The sequence below is a fragment of the Diabrotica undecimpunctata genome, chromosome 1 (genome assembly GCF_040954645.1).
Source record: "Diabrotica undecimpunctata isolate CICGRU chromosome 1, icDiaUnde3, whole genome shotgun sequence".
Lineage (NCBI taxonomy): Eukaryota > Metazoa > Arthropoda > Insecta > Coleoptera > Chrysomelidae > Diabrotica > Diabrotica undecimpunctata.
In genome coordinates, this window is record NC_092803.1 from 60,313,515 (window position 1) to 60,340,624 (window position 27,110).

A 27,110-nucleotide genomic window follows, 5' to 3' on the forward strand; every position below is an offset into this window, starting at 1 on the left:
CAAAGTAACTATTAGTGTCTACTACTTTCAAAGTAACTAAAAGATCATAAACAATATAAACCTGCCGATCCACCAAGATACCGAGGATGCACGAAATACCCGTCTCCGTTCTAGAAAACCACCAATGAAAACGGCAAAAATGATACATGAGGAGTTCAACATCACGAATGCATAGTCCCAAGAATGGAACGAATGGCAAAATAACATGCCCTGAATTACCCACAAACCACCAGGTTTTGATCTGGTGCAAAACATGGTCCACTCTAAATAGGATCCGAACCAGACATGGCAGATGTGCATACATCCTACATAAATGGGGAAAGAACCCGTCTCCTCAATGTGACTGTGGGGAGAACCAAACCATCGACAACATTATTGAAGAGTGTCCCTCAAGATCCTACAATGGTAGCCCTGAAGACTTCCTGTTTGCAACGTCAGAGTCAATTGATTATATAAATACACTTGATGTTTGTTTGTAACTATTTAAAGTTTGTCAAACACCTATATTACTAGTGTTTGTGTATTTGTTCTAAATGTGTTGTAATTGCCATACGATAAATAAATAACTACGACACTTAAGCAGGAAAAGCAACCACTGAAACTAACTTATACCGACCTATAAGAGTTCTTGTCTATTGTCGAAAATGTTTGGGAAGATACTTTAAAGAAGAATTTCTATCTGATAAAATAGAAATCTTAGTCGTAGTATCTTAAAGAACCACAAGGTGAAATTGGTGGAACGATTTTCACAAGGTGGGGTCACCGGCGACCCGAAAATATTTTTCAAAATAAAAGACATTTAAATATTTTAAGTTACTTGTCAAAAAATTTACTAAATGATTTGATTTCTAATCAGAAAATGTATTGTTATATAACAATAAGCAAAACTAATATACAGAGTGAGTCAAGATATAAAAGCACATATTAAAAAACAAGTTAAAAATTAAATAGTTTATTCTTATATTATTTAGTCTCCACAAATACTAAATTATCGTTTTTTTTTATCGTGTATTTTTTCTATCGTTTATTCTTGGACAATAATAACATGAACGATTGCGTTTCTGAGGATATACAGTGGGTATTTTGGCTGGATATGCTAAATAATCACAAATAGATTCCCTTAACTTTTTCAGAAGCCATATATTATTCATTCTTTGTTGCATATGATCTTGCACTAATGCATCAGCTAAGGACTTCAAGAATTTCGAACGGGAAATTTTTTCATCAGTATGTTTCAGTCTGTACAAAACCATTGTGTTTACTCCACCTCCGTCTAACATTTGTACATAAAAACACGCATCACCACTTACAAGTCATGTGAAATACTGAAGATAGATGGGCGGCCAACTTACAGGTTGATCAGAATCGCGCGCGTGTCAAAAAAATTAGTGCGGTGGAGTCACCGGCGACCCCACGTTGTGATTCGAGGGTTAAATCACGAAAATGACCTAATCTACAATCTCTACCTTGTTAATGCTCCAGCAAAAATTAGAAGTCTAAAGATACAGTGACCAGAAGTTCTGGTTAGATGAATCAACGTGATTCGGCAACACCCACAAGCCAACATCATCAACAAGTTTATTTAATACACAGAATGTAACGATTAGATTGTAAATAAACAGTTTGATAAAAGAGACAAAGGGCATTAAAACAGTAGTAATATGATGGCGATGATGATAATGTTATAGGTGGAAAACAAGCCCATCAATATAAATAAAACCCAAGCATATATTCCTCTGGCAGACAAACGAAACAAATATGTAGAACCATTGCGAGATACATCAAAAATTAAAAAAAAAACCAAAAGAAATCGAAATAATTGTCGGCGACTTCATTGCCCATATTGGCAAGAAAATTGTAGATAACTTGTTGAATTCGGAGATAGGAATGAACGAGTAATCTACCTGCCATTTAGAATAATTTCTAAATTAGAAATATATACTATGAACTACAACCTTGATTATAACATACTTGGAAATCCTACTTAATATGTTTTCGGTTGCTACACTTCATGTACAACAAATTAATTTTATTCTTATATTAAAGTAAAACAACTCACCTATTACACTTTCTCATCTTACATATTTTGGATTCACGTTTAATTTGTAAAAAAGGATACTTCAATTTAAAATCCTGAATGGGGTCAATTCCTATGCTGAAGGTAAGTGTATCTTCTTCTTTATGTGAAAAAAAACCAAGCTCTCAAATTGTTTAACCAGGAGATGCATCTTCTTCCGCGACTCCTTCTACCCTGTATTCTTCCTTGCAATATTAATTGCAACAAGTTATAACGCTCGCCCCTCGTGACATGTCCCAGATATTGCAGTTATCTGACTTCAATTGTATTTAAAACCTCTTTATCTTTTCCCATTCTTCTCAACACCTCGACATTCGTGACTCTATCCACCCAACTTAATCTTAATATCCTTCTGCAGGCCCATAACTCGAAGGCTTCTAATCTGTCCAAAACATCTTTCTATAATGTCCCAGCCTCCAACCCATAAAATAATACGGAAAACACGTATCATCTCAGAAGTCTTATCTTTAAAGAAATTGAGTAGCTGCAGAGTACTTTTTTCCGTTTGTTGAAATAATTTCTTGCCTGTCCTATTCTTGCCTTAACCTCGTCTGTGTACTCATTATTTTCGTTAATTATTGTACCCAGATATTTATATTTTTCAACGTTTTTAATTTGTTCTCCATGTATTGTTATGTGGATAAGTGTATAGATAATGTTATAGGACAAAAGAGTATATTGTTTTATACCAATAGATCGCATTTATTCTTTTTTTCCCTTTTAACCATCCATTGTTGTACATTTACCGGCTTTTCTTTTATTTATGTAAATGACTTCGTTCGACGTTCACGTTCTAAAAAGTGTGGCAACAGTGTTGTTCTTAAGGGTGCTACTTAAATCTAATCTTGAACTCAGTGTACGTGACTGTACATACGATTATTTTCTTTATATACCATAAGATTGCCAATTTACTGCTCTAAAATTTAGCCAGAGATAAGGGTACAAAAAAAAATAAATTTGTTTAGGAGTTTTTATTTTTATAAACTTAGCTGGGCGTGCTCAGTTTATATGTCGTTAATATTAACCGTTTTACAAAGGCTTTATTTGCTATAAGTCAACAAATCATCTGAATATTCTAATTAATAATTAGATATAATAATTCATTAGATATATTGTTGTTGGATAGGACCAAGATACAAAAGGGGTAAAACGAAAAAAGCAATAAAAAAGGTTATTGAAATGAATAAAAGTTATTCTATTTGGAAGCCAGTTAAAATTATTATTTATTTTCACTATAGTATAACAAACTGAGATAATTAGGAGCGGAGTAATGGAAGGTAAAAATATTACTCTTTAAAATATTTATAGCAATTGTTGTTATTCTTAACGGCTATTTTCATTTTATTTGCTATTGATCTACTAATCTATTCAGTGGTAGATAGTGACACATCTTAGGGAAAGCTGTCACCCGTAAAGAGTGCGCTCCCAGGTGACGGATAAAAGTATGCCGGATCCATTTTACCGGTGGGAGAAAGGAAACAAAATACCTCCTGTAGATTAATAGGTAATTCACGAAATGATTGTCGGTATAAGCAATAGTCCACTTACTAACCAACGGCTGCGAGCGGATGAATTGTTAAGTGGTGCAGTACCATTTTGAATGAACCACAAATTTCGTTAACGACATAAGGATGTAGAAAGTAGGGGGAAACCACTACATTACACATCCTTTACGGATATACCTAGTACAAACGTCATGGGTATATGAGAAAGTAACAATGTTACTGATCATGGATATCGGAGACGAAGACCCAGCAGGGAGTCATATTACACAGAAACTTAACTAAAATCCCTGTTAAATGCCTGGTATTAATACATCGAGTAACAACAGTACTGGTGGCAGAAGAAATGATATAAAGAAAGGCACGTTGAATGTTAAATTAATATACGGAGCAGAAAAAATCTATAATGTTATATAGAATACAAAAAGACTCATGGACCTACAAAAGAATATTACGAATAAATTGGATGGGTAGAGTCATGAATGTCGAGGTGTTCCAAAGAATGGAAGAAGAGAGGTTTTAAATGCCAACAAAATTAGAATATTGCAATATCTTAAGACATGTCATAAGGTGGGACCGTTATAACTTTCTGCAATTAATAATACAAGAAATAATACTGAGTAAAAGGAGTCATGGAAGAAGATGCATCTCCTTGTTAAACAATTTGATAACTTGCTATTATTAGAGCAACGGTATCGAAAGTTTGAATTCTCTAGGAATTTTTTTTTGCCAGTCTAATTTCTTCTGCCTTGTACTTTTTCTTGCAATATAAGCTGTAGTAGGCCATACCGATATTGATTTCTCATTATGTTACCAAGATATTTATTTTTAAACCGATTTCTTTCCAGGCTATTTCCATTTTTCTAACATGATGTTGATTTTGCTTAGATCACCTCATATCAAAACTATGTCATCAGCATAATTCAGGTGGTGCCATCTTCCCCGCAGATAAAGACATCTTATGTTTTTTCATCAATAAATCATTTACACCAAATCGTACCTCTCTGATTATATTAGTTATTAGCGTCCTTTGCTACGTAACAAAAAGTACTATATTACTCAATTGACCATTAATAATAAAATAGAGGAAAAACGGGGTATTGCAAGAAAAAATTCTGCTATTTGCGTAATACTAGTAACTAGACAAGGCTTTGAAAAAAACTATTTGTCACCATAAACGTCAACCTTCAATGATGAAGACGGCATATGAAGAAGAAGTACCTTACTGGTATCTACATCTTTTTTAACGTTTAACGTCAAAAACGTTTAATCTTATGCCCAGTTACTAGATGATCGTAATACGTATTTTGTGAAATATCATTATTATAAGTAGCTCGAGAATCCGTTGTGGATCTTGGCCTGCTCACAAAGAAGTCCCCCTTCCTGTCAAATCCTGGCAACTTTCCTCCATCTTTTGACCCTTAGAATCTGTAGGTCTTTTTCCACATCATCAATCCATCTCCTTCGGGGTCGTCCTCTACTTCTTCTTCTTCAGCCCAACTAAGTCTCTGTACTTTAACGAATTTCAAAATATCTGGATTGGTGTATAACTGATTTAGTTTAAAGTTGTATCTTTGACGCCATAGCCCATTTTTATTTACGGCGCCAAAAACCTTTTTAAAAATTTTTTTCTCAAAAATACCAAGAAGTCTTTCATCATTTTCAGATAAGGTTTATGTTTCAGCCCCATAGATTAAAACCGGTCTTATTAAGTTCTTGTATATATTGAGCTTTACTGCACGTTTTATATTTTTATTTTTTAAATGTTTCTGGAGAACGTGAACAGTTCTGTTTGCTATTGCTATGCGTTTTTTTTTTCATCGCTTGTCGTGTTTATTACGTTTACTAGCGATCCAAGATATTTAAGTTCTTTGACTTGCTCAAAGATATGGTTGTTAATTTGAATTCTCTGTTGGATATTTTGGGTGTTTTTAGAAACCACCAACATAAATTTGTTTTTTTCCTCGTTTACCACAAGTATTAATTTACTTGCCATGCCCGCAAGACTTGTAAAACACTGCACCATGTCTCTCATACTTCTGCCCACTATAACTATATCGTCAACGATTTGCTCGTTGGGAGCAAATATCAACAGCTAGTGTAATTCAAAACAAGAACTTCTTTCAAGAATCGAACATGCGAGGAATACACTCATGAACATAAAAATATTTTTTGCAAGATCAGACCTTAGACTAGAGCTCAGAATTCGAATGATCAGATGTTACGGTTTCTCTGTTTTGCTGTATGGCTGTAAAAGTTTGACAATGGACTCTGAAACAGAAAAAAGAATAGATGCCTTTGAAATTTATATATACAGACGGATGCTGAGAATTCCATGGATAAAAAAAGTTATCAATGGTGAGGTACTTCGACGCATAAGTAAACAAAAAGACTTTCTCAGCATAATTAAAGAGAGAAAATACTTGGGTCATGTTTGAGAGGTAAAAGATATGAAAAACTCCAAATCATATTGGAAGATAAAGTTCAGGGCAAAAGATCAGTTGGAAGATGCCAGACCTCGTGGCTGAAAGAAATCAGGAAATGGTTTGATTGCTTATCCACAGAAAACTTTCGTGCAGCAGTTTCCAAAACTACAATTGCCATTTGGATCGCCAACCTTTAAAAAGAAAACGGCGCAATAAAAAGAAGAACTATATGGTTAGCGAATGCGAGAATTTGCGTCGATCTACTAACAATAGTTCCATTCATTATTATATTTAATTTTCTGATTGCCTTTTCCAAGGCAATATTAAAGAGAAGACACGCCTGCGTATTCCCGTGTCTTAGACCATTATTAATGTCAAAGAACATAGAGTTTTCTCCTTCAATTCTAACGCATGAGCTTACGTTTTGCATTGTAAGTTATGCCAACTTAACTAACTCAGGTGGGATCCCAAAGTTTATTATTGCATTATATAATGCAGTTCTTTTCACACTATCACAGGCTGCTTTGATGTCGACGAAGAGATGGTGTGTATCTATGTTATATTCTAGTGACTTTTCTAGATTCTGTCTATGTGCTTGAATTTGATATGTAGTTGACTTTCCAGCAGTCAATCCGCATTGATAAGTACCAGCAATATCCTTTGTAAAATATTTGAGACTTTCAAACAATATATTGCCAAAGATTTTATACGCAGATGCTAACAGAGTAATGCCTCTCTAGTTGTTGCACTCCAGTTGATCATCCTTTTTATGCAACGGACATTATTCCCTTTAGCAATTTTGTGAAATATAAGAAACGTTTAAGTTGATTACAGTGAATTCACTAAAATTTTTGGAATGGGTGTCAAGACTTAAAAAAGCTTATCAGGGTTTTTCGTTCTATATTTTAATATACGATAAAATTAACTAAAAATAGATGTAAAATAGTTTATATACTTTTATGATCAGTTTTAAAATTGAAATATTGACGTATGCTATATAAGTCGAATACATCAGTATTAATACATCTACTCAAAATACATACATATCATAATGACATGTCACATTGATTGATGTATGGAATCGACATGTGATATTGACGTACGACAATAATATCTTGCGAAATATAATAGGAGTTTTAAACAATTATGTTTCTGTTGCATTTTTCTTTATTTATTTATTTTGGCCGTTTAATTTTTTTTGTATTCAAATGTTCTCCTAAAACTATACCAACTTATTAAACCTTTATATTCCTGGCAATTGCCTTTCCTCTCTTAAACATAACCACATATTTAGTTCGACATCAGCGAGCTTCGGGTAATTTACTGATGCTAATAATAAGTTGCATTTATAAACGAAGCTAATGGATAACAAATTCAAATCAAGCAAATGCAACGTTATAGCAAAAGAGGTAATTACTCAAAGCAATCTAGGAATCTACCTCGCTTTAAAATTACTTCCAGCATTCCCATTAAATCATAAAATCAAATCTTGAAATTAAAATCTAAGGATAATTACGGGCAACAATAAGTAAAGTTTAATTATGGGGTGAGTTGGAACTAAGGCTGGCAAAATGAGAATATTTTTTAAAGAAATAAATATTGGATAACACAAAAATCTGCATATCTAAAGTTGATTTTTTTTATTAAATTGAACGGTACTATTACAGGAGAATATTTATGTTATTCTCACTACATAAAGAAATTGTCTAGTATTATGTAATTTCCTGTAAGGTAAGATGATAAGCATTCACATTCTTTCATGTCAAGCAATTCTGGTAATTTTTTCAAATATAAATTCAATTATTGTAGGAACTATCGAATACATTTCTTTTACTGCAATTGTGTTTTTATGAATTTATTAAAAAAACTTTAATGGTAAGGTTCCCATCTGAATATCTTTTTCTTCATCAATATTTTCTTTTTCCCAGTCCCGCAGCTATTATTGTTGTCTCATATCGCGTCCCGTATTCCGCGGGACTTCCCGCTGTCCCGCACAGCTAACTTAAATTATATTTTTTTAATAAATAAATATATTTTTATAATAATGGTGTAAAGAAAAATTTAGTATTTATATTTTTTTCTAAGCACATTGTGTTTTTACAAATTGGCTTGAAAATTATACATTAAAATTATATTATTATTTAGTTTCTACGATTACATTATTTCTACAATCTATAATAGTTTGTACAATTTATATTTTGTAATTTTTTTGTATTTGTTTCGAGTTTATCCCGTTTAAATTGTTTCAGACGCTATACTATACAGGATTATTCATGCAATAATTTAATTAGAACTTTTCAATGTTTTATTGTATTTAGACCAAAGGGGGAGGTAAAAGATGCTCCACCTTTTGATTTATTATTTTTTATTAATTATTACTTTTGGCTATATTAAAAATCGCTGTAAGCTTTCTTATTTAAAATAATAAAATATTCGAATTCTATGTGTTTTTTGGTCATAGGTCGTAGGTCATAAAAGGTGGAGTAGTTATTTTTATAAGATTACGATTAAAATAGAAATGTGTAACAAAAACTGATTTTTATTTAAGTAATGTATTGGACCGTTACTTGATGGATATTCATTTTATGAATTTCCATCAATAAAACACTGAAGTTTTTTGTTTTCAACACTTCCATAAAATTTATTTTAAATTATTATCACAGTTGTACAGCACATTATACAGCTATTGCGGACAGGGTGCCTCTCTCAAGTGATCTATTTTTCTTATGTTTTGTATGTTTGACACTTTATAGTCTTTAATTGAATAAGTTGAGGAGGGGAAAGCTGTTTGTTTTAAGTTGGTAATTTAGAATTCTAGGGAGGGAATCTATGCTGAAATGCTTAAAAATGGAACTTATAAACTATTTTAAATATTAACGTATGTGATCAATCAGTGTCTAAATGGACACTCAGTACTAGAACAATGGAGAACGGCATACATGTCCTCAATACACAAAAAGGGGGACAAAAGGAATTGTAATAATTATAGAGGCATATCGGTAACCAGCACCCTGAGCAGACTGTATGGACGAATTTTGAGAAATATGATCGAGGAAGAATATAAGCACAATGAAGAGGAAGAACAAAGCGGGTTCCGTGCAGGAAGATCGTGCACCGATAACGTATTTTGTCTTAAACAAATAATAGAAAAAAGATCGGCTAAGAATCTAGAAACTCATATTACTTTTGTAGACCTGCAAAAAGCATATGACAACATCCCCTTAACAAAACTGTGGACAACTTTGAAAAGATCTAACATCAACCATACATTGATAAATGCTGTACAAGAACTATATAGAGACTCAAAGGCACAGATAAAAACAGGAAAATATCTAACGGAAGAATTCCTGATTACAAAAGGCTTACGACAGGGATGCTGTATCTCACCAACCTTATTCAAGATATATGTTGCAGTGGCATTGGAAAGATGGAAAAGAAAGGTACATAGGATGGGTATAGAGCTTAGCAATGAATGTATATATACACTCCAGTTTGCTGATGACCAGGTAGTGCTAGCGACCGACAGGGAAGACATGCAGTACATGCTAAGAAAACTGATAGAAGAATATAACGACTGGGGAATGAATGTCAATAGGTACAACAAAAACCAAATATCTTTGTATTGGAAACGAGTCAGATAACATAGACCTCGAAAACGGACAACATATTTCCTGCTGTCAGAGCTATGACTACTTGGGTGTTGCCTTTGACAATACAGGAACTGATACACAAGAAATAGAAAAACGAATCACTCAAGCAAAGAAAGTCTTAGGATGTCTCAATGGTATACTGTGGAGTAAAGAGATAACGAAAGGAAGGAAATTTAATATATATGAGATCATGATTAAAACTACTCTTCTTTATGGCGCTGAAACATGGAGAATTAGTGAAAAGAACAAAAAGCGAATAGAAGCAGTAGAGATGGATGCAATGAGAAGATCTTTAGGTATTTCCAGAGGAGACCGAATCAGAAATGATGTAATAAAACAATGTATGGGAATAGAAGGAAATATAACTCAAGATATAGAGAAGAAACAATTAAGGTGGTATGGGCATGTTCAACGGATGCCAGCATCAAGACTCCCCAAAAAAGTAATAGAATGGCAACCGATAGGTCGACGGAAAAGAGGAAGACCCAGATTAGAATGGCAACACGGCGTAAGCAAGTCCATGAGCGAAAGAAATTTAACAACAAACGACTGCGAAGATAGAAAGAGATGGTGTTTAGGTATCGAACAACATCGAAAGACGTTCTAAACCGATATGTATATAATTTAGAATTCTGCCTGTATTTTTTAATTGGTTGATTTCCATAGATTGTAGTAACAATAGCTTAAGGTCTTTATTCTGAATTTGAAGAATTTAAAATTCGTCATTAAAAGAATGATTATCGTCTAGAAGGTGAAATGCTTGCGTAGAGTCTGTTTTTCTATTATTGAAACCCCTTTAATGTTCTGCTGTACGTTTGATAAAAGTTCTACCAGTTTGAACGATGTAAGTTTTTGGGCAGTCGCCAGATTGAAGTTTGTCATTTTTATTTACTAAAAGAAATCCCTTATTTTTTTATTTATCACGGTGATGGCCAGATTCAAAGGTATCATTATCTGATGGTGTCGTCATAATATCGGAAGGTGATTTATTGAGAGGACCTAAACCAAAAAAATTGTTTTCCATACCAAGTGAGTATTGCAATAAATCAAAAAGTGTTTAGGAAAATAAAATTTTTTGTTTTCCTAAACGTATTAAATATGTTTCACCAATATGATTCCATTAAAATACAATACCTTTTAATTCATCATCTCGCAGAAAATCGCTGTCCTATCCCGTGTCCCGTGCAGCAGTTTCCAAAACTACAGTTACCGTTTGCTTCGCCAACCTTCCAAATTAAGACAATGCAATAAAAGGAAGACTGAAAGAATATTCCAGACCAAAGGCAGGCAAAAATGTTATTACAATATTCGACTCACTGTATGAAAATGGTCTTTTTGCTTAGGAAAATTAAATTTAGACTAACCACATTTGTGTTCTTAATGGATAGTGATCAATCAGATATTATCTCTGTAAAACGAGCAAAGTGTTACATTTGGGATTTGACATTTATATAAATACAGATGAAACCTCTTGTCTGGACCTTCAGGATAATCGTTTGACATGGTTATAAAAAACTTGAACAGGTCGTTTTTGAATCTGATCAGGTAAAAAACGTAGCTCCGAACGAATAATAGGTTTTCTTATAAGTCTTAATCTTATGGATTACAGTAAGGAAAAGTCGACAAGGCTAAAGGACTTCTTTAAAATTAACAATCCACAAGTTTTTCTATTTATAGGCATACAACTACTTTAAAAAGATTGTATCTGTTATTTCCAAAAAATATATTATAAAGCCTAGACAGTAGATAAGAGACTCGTCCAACATGTACAGAGTATTGTTCAGCGCGTTATCTGCTATGATATGTTTATTCTTTGAGTTATTTTTCTGCTATAAAACTACAATAATACTGAAACTATGTTGAAGATCTTAAAATAACAGTAATACAAACAAATATACAACAAGTAACTGTATCTGAAGAGTAGAGAGGGCGAGTTAAGTCCCACAGTACTTAGACAACAATTGACGCATTGTGACCTCATTGTGTATGTGCATCCTCCCAGGAGCTGTCGATCTTAACTTATTGTCCAACCTGTCATTTTTGGGATGGTGGACAAGTAACCAGGGAACATCTCCCTTATGTGGGTGTAGTAGGTTCTCATTCGTACCTCCCGCAGTACAAGTGTGAAATTATTAACTTTAGTCCAGTGTGTGAAGGTGTCTGCTTAATTGACAATGACTAGTTAAAACACCATCGGTGTACATACAATACAAACTTACCACGTTTGTCTCCCTATACTGTCTTGTTTCGATTTTGTAGTATTTGTCAAAGACAAACTTTAATATAATTAAGTTTAATTGATTGCCATCTCTTTGACATATATGTCTAGAGGGAAGATGTTAATAACCAATTCCATTGCAGCAGTTGGTGTTGTTTTCATGTCACCTGTTATATTTATACAAGCCATCTGCTGATTCTGATTTAGTTTGTTAATCGCTGTTACCAGTAGCACTTTTGGTACCCAAGCAATAGCTCCATAAGTTTGCATTGGACTAATAAACTTAGAGCTTATAACTATAATACACGTAACTAAGTACAAATCCTTAGGACAAATCACAAAACTGATTAAGAAAAATCAGACTAATAAAATAAACGGAACGAAAACTCTAGCTTGGCTTGAATACCTCTCTTATGTACTAATAAATATACAATACCAGTACTATCTAAAAATAAGGGTGTTTAATGTTTTAACATGCCACTCCCCAACATACACATTTATCATGGACAAGATAGAGAAAATCGAAAACTCATAAAGCTGTGGAAATAGCAACTATTGCAGTATAATAAACCAAATATCAAAATAAATTGACAATATTTAAATAGGAGATATATCTAAGCAATGTAATTTAAGTAAAACGAAGGCTAATCAAAAACAAAGACGAAAACGTCATAATCACAATAAGATAAATACAATAAAACAGGTTAATGAATTTATAAATTAATAAATATGGACGCCAAATATTGCTTTATTGTTTAAATATTTCTGGGACACCTCATATAATATATACATTTTTGTACAAAAGATTTTGTGCAAAAGTGTAAAAAATAAATAGTTCAAGTTCTTGATTACGTCGGTGATAAATTATAGGCTGTAAATAGCGTACTAGAGGTATAACAACCCGGAAACCACTTATCTTTTAGAAGATTGCTTATCTCCGGGACTCCAATAAACAACTTTCTTGAAAATATCAACTGTTATTGTTGTTAACCCGTTCACAATGTGTGTTCAATTTTAAAAATGACAGCGGTTTGGGACACAGCGCTCGCCACAATCGTTCCTAAAAATAAAGGAAAACATCAAAGGTATTTTGTTTTTGTAATATTTCTGGAATCACTCGATATTTGTAAGAAAAATCTAAGTGTTCGAAAAATTATTTTCGTAAACATGTTAATCTTGTTCGGATTTACATTCTAAATTTGAATGGCTTAGTTTTAGTGATGACTTTGCCGAGTTTAATTCATATTAATGTTCTGTTTAATAAGGTTTTAAGTTTTAGGTGGGTACCAGTGATTTTTTAATTTATTATTTTGACCTATATTTGTTTGGTTAGGTTAGGATGACTTTAGCTGACTTAAAGATACTTTTGGAATAGTCAAATCAATTTTAAATAAACGTATAAAATTTAGTTAATATTACTTTTTCGCCCATTTCTGATTTCGAAATCAAAACGTTAAGAATAAATAATTTACATTTATTCTAAAGATTTATGTTTGTAGTTTTTATCTCATCTATCATATAAATGTAGTTTCCCTAACTTAAATTTTATAGTATATATGTATATATATATACATACATATATATATATATATATATATACATAATAGTAGACGATATTGGTATGTGGATCCCTCATGGTAGAAAAAAAAGGGGAAGACCCCGCCTTAGTTGGAGAGAAGGCATCAGTAGAGAAATGAAAGACAGAGACATAGAAGAAGACTTATTTATGGATGAATCGAGAGGAGTGGCAACTGGGTATCGGAGAACGTAGGAAAACGTTTTAAACGTTTTTATATATATATATATATATATATATATATATATATATATATATATATATATATATATGTATATATGTATATATGTATATATATATGTATATATATATATATGTATATATATATATATATATATATAATAAAGGTACAAGATATCGGCATAGCTCGCAACAAAGAAAAAAAAAATATAATAAAACATGTGTGTAAGATGGAAGGCAACCGTATATATGTATTTCTGACTATTGGTCGTCTTCAGTATGGTGCAGCCAAGTTAGAAAAGGAGCATATTAACTTGGGAAAGGATCACTATAGGAGCAATGCGACCAATTTGTGGCAATCATGTTAGAAGACTCTGAGGTTTCCAGAGCAACAACCAACACATGCACGGAGGAAGCTAAGCTACCTGAGGAAAGAAATGCCAAACGTTTAGAACGTTTCAAACAACAAAATAAAGGTACAAGATATCGGCACAGCTCGCAAAATAGAAAAAAAATATAATAAAACATGTGTATAAGATGGAAGGCAACCGAACACATGGGTAAAGGAATTTAATATGACCTTTCAAGTTATATTAAGTTCCTTTACATATGTGTCTAATCTGTGGCCTATTATTTGGTCGCCTATTTTAAGCTTGGACTATCAGCGGGAAATATTACGCCATTTGTCTAACAAAGTATTTTTATTTTATTGTTCCCTATCCTGTATGCTTTTCCGCCGTTGACACTTTCGAGGACTTTATCTATAGCTAAATTGAATAGTGTCGGCCTCAATGAGCCCCTTCCAATTTCTATCTTTTGGTAGATGCTTTCAATTGTCTTTATGTCCTTAAGAACTTCTCTATTAAATTAAAGATGAATAATATCTTTGGGTCTGACTCTGTCGAACGTTTTTTAAAGTTCACCAATTGTTGTCGATTATACTTTAATGTTTTGAATTAATGGCAAATACTACATATTATGTACAAGATCTATTGTACAAAAACATTGTCGCCAATTTTTTAAATTTATCCTCCAGATTTATTTGTTCATGCATAGTTTCATGCATTTTTGTTTAACAAAAGACTTATGTACTGGGGCCTGATGATGGGGCATATATTGTAAGTTTTGAAACTGGTAGCTCAAATTTAACAACAATAAAAATAACTTAAGATTGTGAATATTGACTTTTTTACTATACATTTGTCTTATGTACTCCCATTGGTAACCTTTTCATCATTTGAGTATATACAATATTGGAAATATCCCTCAAGTTTGGCTCAAATCAACATTTATAACTTTGCCTAAAAGTCGAATAAAAGAAACATAAAGAATATTAAACAAATTAGTTTCATAAGCAACCTCTTTAAGGCATTCTTGAAAATTATACACAGGAGACTATACAGTGTGTTTCATGACGAGCTTACAGTACCTCTATATTGGAAAGTAGTTGTGCGATACTTATGAAAATTGGTTTGTGAGGATTACAAGTTATGAAGAACTTAAAAACAATATTTTGATAGACATGCCACTTTCGGTTATACCAGAAGTAAACAACAACTTGGGTATTTTAAATGGGACACCTATTATTGCATTTATAGATCTTACACAAAATTGTAGACGAAATTTGTGTTAAGTACTTTATATCATAACCTCATATTTTTTGAGTTATTCATCTTTTTCAAAAATTTTGTCAGATAGAGACAAACTTTTCAAAATTATTAGCTCATCGATTTACAAACATAATGCCTTAAAAGCCTTTGCACACAAAGATTAGGTTCTTTTAGGAGTTTAGATCAAAATCAAATTTCTAAATACAGTATGTTCACAAACGATAGGCCATTTCAGTAAAGTTCAAACCAGAGTAAGTTAATAATTTTAAATAAAATATCCTATATTGTATAATTTTAATGAAAAAGAAGTTAATTGTCTTTTAAATAGTATTGGTATTTCCTATACCTAAAGGTAATACTTTTAGAGATAATTGGAGTTTAGTGTTCATCATCATAGTCATTAACATCTTTGCAGATGTGTTATGGTTCATGTATTGCATTATTCGCTGTCCAAAAGAGTAAGTGTATCAGATATAGAGCTTCGAATAAATCTTTATTGGAAACAATAAGTCAAATTAATAATGCAGAAAAAGTAATATATGAAATTTTTATATAAGAAACCAACGAAGACAAATAAACAAACGAATATAATAAACAAACAACTTATTTAAAAGAAAAAAAACTTAAAATGAAAAAAATATACATTATTCAGTTAATTTGAACTTTCTCAAGTTTATCATCAGCTTGTTTATTTTATAAATTGGTTATATTCAGAGCTGTAATCATTTTTTCTGGGTGGTGTTAAATTGACATAACACCATAATACTTAATGTAAAGTATCTGTTTTACCAAGCGGTTCCTGCACTTTTTCTATTGGAACATCGTGGTATTCTTGAAGTTTCCTCTAGTGATCATCAATCTTTCTGATTCGACATTAGTTACAGAAACAGTATTAGATAATGAAGCTTGGGTATTAATTTTTCTTTCTATTTAACTATTTGTATATCTGAATTAAATTTAAAATCATTTTTATATTGTACTATTTTATTTTCTAAGTCGTTCTGTTGTTGTGTTATTTTATTTTCTAAATTGTTTTTTTTGTATTCTTTTATTTTGTAAATCGTTTTTTAAATTTTTTTGTGGATCTATTTTATTTTCTAAATCACTCTGTTGTTCTTCTAACTTATATATTTGATTTGACTTACCTCTACCTTTTAATACGCCTCTCCTTGTCTTCTTATCTAAGCTTCTCCTTTACCTCCCTACGCTCCTCCTTCGCCCCTTTCTCTTGTTGCCTATGTTTCTCTTTCTCTTCTTGTCGACGATTCTCTTTCATATTTTCCTCTTCTTGTTTACGCTTCTTCTTTTTTTTTCTTACATTTTTAAAAACCATGGAGGGGCCGGACGTATTCATTTCTTTATAAATTTCAGTTGATCCAGTCTTAACCGTTAACAATTACTTATTATCCCACCGCTGTCACCAATGTTACACTTCTTGAAAATTAACTTTATTCAACACCAACTTGTTTACAATACTTAATACAATGACAACTATAAACTTCAAAAACTGAATTACAACTGTTAGTTTAACTGTCAACAACATATGTTCATATATATTTTCTGATGTTTCAAACGTCACTAGAAATGTTAGGAATTTTCGATGTCATCTGAAATGATCTAATAGGTATAATTTTTCCATAAAAAGCATATAGAAATCCATATAATTATAAAATAAAAATGACTAACTTTTAAGATATTTTAAAGTTATCTTATTCATTGATGTATTTTTCTATTAGCTTGTAGTCTTGTAGCAGCTTTTTGTGTCGCCTTTTAATGTTTATACTTTGCATGGTGAGCTAATAGTTACTTAATGTTTAGTTTTCGAAGATTCCCGTAATTTTAAGTTTGTGAATCACATGTTTATTATATTTATTGTTTACTACCAATATTTGGTCGTGTGGATGCACTAAAATGTGTCTATGATAGACCCCTTACAGAGAAATCTACATAATAATTTTAATTATTTATTTAGCAGGCTTTAAATATGCCCAAATAACGTCTTGTTGTTATTTGTATAATATGCAATTATTTCAAATTTTGATAAAAATTAAGATGGCAAAAGTTATTCATAGTTTACTAAAATCCTGTTAAGGGTCCATCATGGGCATATATGCGCTCATGATGGACCCTTTGATACGCCCATGGTGGACCCGTTGCATTTTGTATAAAATAATTTGACATACTTACTTTACCTCTCTATTGTCAAGACTAAGTGGGGATGCTATTGTATTTTCTTGTACATAAGAAAATATTTGTGCTGATTTGGGGTTTTCCCCATCAGTATTTTTTTAGAGTATTCATCCCATTCACGTAGGCTAATAGAGAAGATGATATTTATCTCTCCTACGTCTATTCTTTTCGAAGAAATTTAAGTACTTTTCAACTTTAGGTATTTCTACTACCTTTCAGGTAAGTTTTAATTTTGGAGCAGTTTCTCTCCCAGCATTCGTTTTTATGGGTATTGCCCTTCGTACCTCTCTTTGAGCTGTTTGGTATTCGCGTTTATTTTTATCCGTTTTTACGTTCAGAAATGTGTTGTATTTATTACGTTTGATTTTAATTTTCTCTTGGATTTCTTCATACCACCAATAGGGCTTTCTCTGTGTTGTCTGTTTATACTTGCCCAAGAATCTTCTGCTGCATCCTTTAAGCATTCTTTTGTATAGTTTTTTCGGTCCTCTACATAATCAAAGTTTTAGTATGTATAAGAGTTTTTCATCTAATTGTTTTTTATACACTATTTTTGAGCGTTCGTTGGGAAAGGTTTCCAAGTTGTACTTTATTTTCAGAGTTGTTTTGTTTTTGTTAGAATATCCAACATAAAAAGTGGATGTTGTCCTAAAGTTGTTCTATATGAAGCATCGAGTTAGAATCTATGGAGAAGCTATGAGCATATTAACGTGTGTATTAAAAACGGCGTAGGTAGGCGTGGCTAACGATAATACCAATATGGCGGTGGGATCATGGCCAGACTCATTAATATTAAAACTACTATAAAAATATGACTAGTTATTCAGAAGATTTAATTATAATCTAAAAAAGTGCAATACATTTTTAATAAACTATGATTTATTTATCCCGTGGTAAACACTAAAAACACGATATATTATACATAAAGATAAATTAATACAGTCAAATACTATTAACTTATTCTCTGAAGTACGGGCCATTACTTTGTTTATATATTTGTATACTAACCTGTAGAACATTATTCCTGAAGATTTTTTATTAACATTGCTTCTGCTACTGCAACTACGTTGAGAACAAGAAACCATTATTATGCACTATCACAATATATTATTACAGTTTCTATAGAAGTTTTATAAAACTAAAAATATTTGAAAAACAACAAACGTAAACAAACATATGCGATCTGTCAAAAGTGTCAAAACAATCTTAACAATATGGCCGAAATGAGGTCGTTTTTAGTCACGTGATGCCCTCTCCATACATTCTAACTCGATTATATGAAGTGACATTGTTGACAGTTTGATGAGTAATGTCATAAATAGGTCATAAACTACTGTCAGTCAAGTTTTGTATTGTTCTGTATGTAAGAAGGAATAAAGTATAATTGTTGATGGCCAGACGTTTATTGGTGCATATTTCCTAAAATACATATTTCCTTGTCTCTTGATGTCTTCATACTAGAAGGAGGACTTCACCTAACCTGAATTAGAACAGTTTTTCTCCTGCGCATCTTCTTTTTATTGTCTAGTCGAAAGAGAATTATTTTAGCATTAATCAAGTGGTGATCACTTCCACATTGAGCTTTGTACTATATCTAGTTATCACATAAACGATGATTGATTTCAAGTTTCATGTTGAACCCATCTAAATTTTTGTATTTATCGATGCTGAAAAAAAAAACATTTAGGATTCGTAAGTTGTTTTGGTCACATATGTTAATTACCCTACCTCCATTGTAATTTAGAATTGGTCAACTATATTACGTTTAAACTATTTTCCTGTCCAAGCATTTAGGTTCCCTACCAGAATGATTTCCCATTCATCTTTACCTCTCACTAAAGCATAAACGTAAACTCCGATAATGGTGACTTAACTTCCTTGCAAGTTTAGATTTGGTTTAATGATGCGTTGGCTCAGTATTTCCCAGGATGTTATATATCTTTATAGCCTTCTTCAAATAAGTATGGACACTTCTTGGGATTTTTATCTTTAGGTATTTCAGAGAAAAAGTGGTCGTATTCTCCTAGGTTCTCTGGCTCATGCCCCTTCTTTTTGGTCTCGGTAAGTACTATTATATCCATATTAGCCTTTTTGGTTTCTGAAAGTATGTCGTTAATTTTCTGTGAGATACCTTAAACGTTCTATATACCAATATTCATAATCCGTTTTCCTAGCTTGAGTCGTCTACATGCCATACCTTCCAGTTCTAAATTGTCAATTATTATTGTTTCAGGTGTTTGGTAACTATGCCTATTACAATATATATATTTGGTTTTTTGGTCTCTGTGGTACTAGCTATTATGTAGATTTCGTATGTATATCCGACAACTTGTACAGATTTGTAGAAGATAATGCCATTCGTGTTAATCTGGGACTCTGGAATTACTTTTTCTAGAGGAAAGTTAAATAAGAGGCACCATATTCCATTACCCTGTCTTAGTACAGTTTTGCAATGAAGGAGTCTTGAAAAATGGTTTTGGATTTTGACCATGCTCGCTGCTCCTGTAAGTGTAATTTCAGTGAGTTGAACAAGATGAAGCAGTATTTAAAATTCTACCTTTTTACCAGGTTAATTCTTGTATTCTATGTAATTTCATATATTTTTTTTTTCTTTTTTTTAAGGATTTATTAAATAAGCCTTACCTAATAGAATTCATTGGAGTTTTTTAAAAATATTTTTTCACTTAAAACATTAACAAAATCATCAATATTCTCCAATTTATATGGAATGCTTTTCTGTTCATAAAGTTCTTCTAATTAATCTAATGGCTTCATGGCTCGTATCACAGCGCGAGCCAGAAAAACAACAAATTTAACGTAGGAGTTATAAATAATTCTACAATTTAAATCAGAATACGGCAGTATATTCGACCTGTGGATGAGTAGTACTACACGAGATGATGGGGGCTATATAGTTTCTGCCAGTTTTTACTTTTTCCAAGAACCTAGATCTCCCATCTCCATTTAGATAATTCTCTAAATCTTTTTGTTTTCCAAGTTGTAATTTTTTTAATTAAGGATTTACATTAATTATAATTAAGAATGTTCTCGCCACGGAGTGTGCCGATACGTCCCGACACGACAGGTCACCGCGACTATAAATAGAGCGGTAGCGGAGTAATCGTCGGATTCACTCCCTGCCTCTCGACGCGTTAGTGTTCTGAGCTGTTGGACGTGAATCCCTGTCCTGGCATTTGGTTTTCACCTCTGGCTGCGTTGAGTAGTTGAGTTACTGTGACCAAATGCCCATCTTGGTAGTTAGTATTCGCCTCTGGTTGCGTTGAGTAACTGAGTTACCGTTGCTAACTACCCATCTTCCTGTCTCTTTCTTTTTCTTTTTTTTTGTTCTCCTGAAGAAGCTACATACAATTGTAGCGAAACGTCGAGATGAACCCACTTTTGGGTCACTCACAAATGACACGGTCCAAACCCGGAAGACGAATAAACTATAATTCTGACTCTGGCCGTGGAAGCCTACGATTTCAAGAATGTTCTCTATATATCCCATCCATCGTAATCCCTGTGTTTTGATGCATCTGACTCTGTCGTACTCCTTTATTGTGTTGCCTCTCCCGTAGTTAAATTTTTTTGCTGCTTTCAATTTATTTGGCCCATATTTGTTTACAACATTTTCTTGAATAACATTATTCTTGCCTTATATTTACTTTTAAGGTACGTCGTCAATTCTGTATACGTGAGAAGTGGCCTGATTACCACTTTTTTTTGTATTCTCCCTTGATTTATATCTTTTAGTGTATGCTAACTGCAGTAGATTTTGTTGAATTTTAGTATACGTTCTGTTATTTATGCGTTTATTTTATTTCTTTAACTTATCCTTCCTCCTAGATACTAGAAGTACTGTACTTTCTAAAATATATAAAAATTGTTTACGTCTCTGCATCAATCTAGAACATAATAAGTTTTTTATTTTTTTTTAGTTAACTTATAGTTCTCTTTTTCTTCATATTGTCTGCGTATGCTTGTATTTGTGTTAAATATTGGGCTATAGTTAGAAGAAATTTGGAAATCTCATCTCGATTTTCTCACTTTGATCGTGTTTGTGGTGCCTTTTGCAAATATTTTTCGCCAAAATATCATTTACATTTCTTGTAAAAATTTGTTTCCGATGATGCGATCAAACTCATATGGTTTGAAATAAGATCAAAATGACTCATCGGATAACCCGATGGTCCATTTTTGCCTGAATTACAGAGCTTGGAAATCGTCATGGTCATTCTAACATTCGAACAAACTGTTCAATCAAAGTTTGAGTTACCACACTTTTTCTGTCCTTTACATTAACCTTGGAATATGAGTTTATAGATACCGTATTTTTTTCTATGCTCTATATGACCTCTTGTCTTCAATCTTCCTAATACTTCTATATTCGTAGCGTGATCCATACATGAAATCTTAAAATCATTATATACCTCTTTCCCATTCTCCATTTTTTGGTAGTCTTTATCAACTAAAAGTTGACTAAAGATGAATTATTATGACGATTTATGTATATAAATATCCTTTAATATTAAAAATAACTCGGTGATTTGTTTATAAAACTTAGAAGTCTTAGACTTATATAGTCTTACAATTTACTTTATTGAGTTTTTGTTAGTATTTTTTGTCTTTGGTATTTAGCACTTTAGCACTAGAGTATAATCATATTTCAGCGCATAGCCAGCTTTTATATAACTATCTATAGCTCTATAATGAAAATTACTAATAGCTGTTTCTCTTGTAGGTCGCTGCCCAAGCTCAGCAGCCAGGAAGAGGACGGGCACACCCCCCACACCCAATTCACTGGTGTAGCCCATTTCGAGCCCATCCCACATGACCACGATTTTTGTGAGAGGGTTGTAATAAACGTAAGTAGTGTATTTTTATTGTAATTAAAGAACGTTCAACAATACATCTAAGGTATAAAGAAATTCATACTACGGAATGCAACTTTTACAATATACAGTATGCACTAGAATATACAGTACTGAAAATTATTTACCTATCAGGATGATAATGTTAATGTTTAGAATGTGCTGTTTTGCGTTGTAGACAGCGTTCATAACGATTATGCAGATTTTATAACATTCTTTAACGTAGGTTACTCCAGAGTCCCGAAAAAAGGGTATCTAAATATATTTTTTTAACATTCTGCACATATCAGAATTAGACGGTGTCAGATCAGGGGTATGTGATGGGCGAAGGAAATAATTCTATCGAATAATTCTATCCAAAATGACTGACCTAAAAAAATTTTCTTGTATTATAGTCACAGCTTTTCGAGCAATATGGCAGAGCGCACCGTCTTGTGAACTACTGCTTATTCATCAGAATATTCTTAGTCCGACAAAACCTTACTAAGATCCTGACGTAATTGCCAAACCGTCTTTAAACAGTCGTTAAAGTGTTGATGTTTTATTTCACAGCTGTTCGTCGAATTTTAGTGCCAACAACTGATTTAGGACATATCCATAAAAATTTTCGTTTGCGGAGACAGTTACAGTCACAATACACTAACTAATACACTAATACACTAAAATAGGTGGCGCTTTTTTCACCTAACCTTTTTTTATATATATATATATATATATATATATGTATATATATATATATATATATATATATATATATATATATATATATATAAATTAATAAATTAATAAAATGGACCGAATTCAAACGAGACTATTTATTGAATCTAATACAGGTCGCAAATCACTGCACTGTTTTCGAGATATTCTTCTTTATAATGTGATTCTTCTTCTTGTAGTTCCTTCTCCTGTCGGAGGTTGACTATCATCACAGCTATCCGTACCTTATTGGCGGCTGCTCTGAAAAGATCTACTGAGCTGCAACTATACCACTCTCTTAGGTTTCTCAGCCAGGAAATTCTTCGTCTTTCTATGGATCTTAATGGTAATGTGTCTCTGGTTCTCTGGTAATGTGTCCTAAATATTCCAGCATTCTTGTTTTGATGTGCTTTATGACCTCACAATCCTTTTGTAGCCTTCTTAACACTTCTGCGAAGACTACAAAAGGATTGCGAGGTCATAAAGCACATCAAAACAAGAAATCAGGAATATTTAGGCCACATTACCAGAGGTGCGAAATATGATATATTAAGGCTCATAATGCAAGGCAAAATGCCTTTATGTGATCTTCTTCTTAAAGTGCCTATCCGTTCCGGATGTTGGCGATCATCACGGCTATCTTTACTTTGTTTATTGCAGCGCGGAAGAGTTCAGTGGTAGTCGTGTTATACCACTTTCGAAAATTTTGAAGCCAGGAAATGCGTCTTCTTCCCGGTCCTCTCTTACCATTTACTTTCCCTTGGAGAATCAGCTGGAGAAGGCCGTAGCGTTCTTGATTTCTCATTACATGTCCTAGATATTCCAACTTTTTAGTTTTGACGGTCATGAGAATTTCACATTCTTTCCCCATTCTACGCAGGACCTCCACATTAGTAACTCTGTCAACCCAGGATATACGTAAGATGCGCCTATAACACCACATTTCAAAAGCTTCGAGCCGATTCATAGATGCAACAGTCAGTGTCCATGCTTCCATTCCGTAGAGCAGAACTCTGAATATGTGGCAGTTCAATAGACGGCATTTTGTTTTTAATGATATGTCTCGACTGTTGAAAATGGTTCTCATTCTAACAAATGCTGCTTTTGCTTTTATTATTCGCTGTTTAATTTCTATTGAGTGGTCACATTGGCTATTTAAATTGGTGCCTAGATATGTATATTGCTCGACTCTTTCGATATTCTGTTGGTTGATTGTAAGTTGAGCGTTTAGTATTGGTTTTTTACTAATTGTCATAAATTTGATTTTCTTTATGTTAAGAGCTAGTCCGTATCTGTTGCTGACTTCTGTTATGCGATTTGTTAATATCTGTAAGTCATTCAGATTATCGGCAAAAACTATAGTGTCATCTGCATATCTAATGTTATTCAACCATTCACCGTTTATTAGTATTCCTTTCGCACAACTGTCTAAAGCTTCCTTAAATACCCATTTAGAATAAATATTGAACAAAAATGGAGACAAAATACAGCCCTGTCATACTCTACGTTCTATTGCAATTTTATCAGTTAACTGGTCTTCTATTTTGAGTTTGGCCGTTTGATTGTAGTAAATGTTTCTGATAATTCTAAGATCTTTGTTGTCAATTCCAATTTCTTGCATTAGAGTCATTAATTTGTCATGTTTTACTCTGTCAAATGCCTTCTGGTAATCTATAAAGCATACATACATATATGTCACAATTCACATCCCTGCATCTCTGAAATAGCACCTGTACAGCAAAAAGGGCCTCCCGTGTTCCCAGAGCACCACATATGTGATACATTCATAAAATTCGATAACTATTTTGAAAAATCGATGCATGGATCGTAAACGAAGAAACATTATATAAATTTCTATTTCTAACCGTGTATATTGGTAATGTAACATCTGTTCTATCTGTATATATTTATTTGTTTTTCAATTCGGTCAATGTTCTGTCTATCCTTGTAGTATTTATAATAAAACTGGCAGAATGAACTTTTCAACCAGATTTAAACTACTCTATATCAAATTATTTTAGTGTAGAATAAAAAAAATAAATCAACTTGTTAATACTTTATTAACGCGGCTCTAAACATTAACAATTATGTGGTAAATAGATAAAAAATACTAGATATAGAAAGGTCATATGCCGATTTTTAAGAGTATTTACTTGTGGTACATACTCAAAAGTGTATAAATTAGCTCGGATAGGAATAAATTTTGAAAAGAGAATAATTAAACAAACAGCTAGTTTCATCAACGTAGAAGTCTTTAGAAACTAAAGAAAATTATAAATTCAGCCATAACCTTGAAATTTTCCATTAGCTACAAAAAATTAGGCTTTAATTTTAATTGTTAAGTAACTGAAAAAATTTTATCCAATAATTATTAACGAACAAACATTGAACAGATATTGTAAGACTACCGTCACTGGCTACAATATGTATTAAGTTAGGAAAGCAAAAACGCTTTTTTAGGTATATATATATAGATGATTATTATACAGCAATATTTAGTTTAAAATTATTACTTTTCTGAGAAAGCTGACGATATATTAGATTGACTATATTATGTAGGAATTAAAACAACCTATTTAAATATAATAACAAAATCCTTTTAGAGAACATCCATAAACTACATCGTAGTGAAGAGGCCTCCCTCTTAGGGGACTTTGTTTATTACGATGGTATATGACAGGAGGAAGGAGGGCATAAGTGCATATCTGATGTAATTTGGTGTATTTAAATTTGTCACTATTGTGTCTATAACTATAATTAATTATTCTTGTTATGATACATTCGTAAATAAAACTTCATAGCTAATTTTCAAAAATAAAAATAACATTGAATTTTTTTAAAACTCACTGAAAAGGGGGCCTACATGAGGGAGGGCCACAATTGTAAACGACGCTTTACGACAAAGGGGAGGGGGTATTAAAAAGTCCAAATTTTTTTGCGACGTAGTTTATGGATTTCCTTAAAACGGTATAAAGACCCTTTTACGTGAATAAAATACATCCTGTTTATGAAGGTATTCTTTTGAGGCTATGTATAATTTACTATTTTTATTGAGAATTTACAACAAATTTAGTTTAAAATATATTTATTTTGAGGTTTCGATTTCCACTTCGGAAATCATTCTCAAAGTACTAATTAAACATTTTCTTAAATTAAATTACAAATTCAACAAATTTGTATTTTGACTGCTCTATGGCAGGGTCTAACTGATAAGTCTATAACCGCCTAAAATCTTTTGAATTGTGGTGATATTGCCACATGCTTAAGGTACCTTGGAGCTATCACCGTACAGATAATTGAGATAGAACCTGAAATCTTGATATCCATAACATCTATAAGTTATGCGTATTTTAAAGAAGACTCGAAATAATAAATATTGTCATCTATAAACATTTGTATAAAAATCAAATACAGAAGACAGGCAGGTTGATGAAGCATACCATGGCTAAAAAAATCTTGAAATGGATCGAAATATTCTCTATTGAACTGTTTTGATCAGCATTTAATAGAATTAACCCGAACAATATTATCGAAAATATCCAAACAAAGGCTCTAGAAATATAATCATGTCTGGAATATAAAAAGTATTAAATAAATTGTCCATATTTTTTTATTTAAACCAAATACTTCCAAAAGGAGAAATTCCTTCCAAAAGAATGGAAAACCTTCTATGGTCTACAAAAACAGATTTGAAGGTGAATGAGATCACAAAGAAAATAATATTAAGGATCTACTTGATACGAATTAAATACCTGAGAAAGAGTGGATTATCGATTATACCAGATATACACCGAACGATTGTTAAGCATACCAGACATACTAATAAACGAGAACATCTAACTCAAACTGCAGTACATACAATCAGAAATTGTCTCTATTGTCATTCACTGTTCCATAGATTCGACTTAGTATTTTTTTTTTGAAACATCCTAACATGTTTTCATTATTTTTTGTTAGACTCCAAGTCTCTAAACTATGTGTAAGGACTGGACGTATTATTGTTTTGTAGAGTTTTACTTTTGTATTTTACGATATAACTGAGCATTTAAGAAGGAGCCAAAAAGAATCTATTTGCCGTGCACATTCGGCGGTATATTTATGCGGAAACTGATGG

At 32.3% G+C, this 27,110-nt stretch overlaps 1 protein-coding gene across 7 annotated transcripts in view; it reads left to right on the top strand.

Annotated features, from left to right (window-relative positions):
* The window catches only part of Sh (Potassium voltage-gated channel protein Shaker), a 566,859-nt gene that overhangs the window by 358,005 nt on the left and 181,744 nt on the right, over positions 1-27,110 (top strand). For 5 of the 7 annotated variants that reach the window (XM_072543300.1, XM_072543314.1, XM_072543291.1 and 2 more), the window contains exons 1-2: positions 12,845-12,958; positions 22,171-22,294. In XM_072543300.1, coding sequence (XP_072399401.1) covers positions 12,894-12,958; positions 22,171-22,294 — 189 coding nt within the window. In that variant the 5' untranslated portion in view covers positions 12,845-12,893. Of the gene's footprint in view, positions 1-12,844; positions 12,959-22,170; positions 22,295-27,110 lie in introns of those variants that run through there. The other 2 variants (XM_072543327.1, XM_072543321.1) reach the window with 1 other exon arrangement.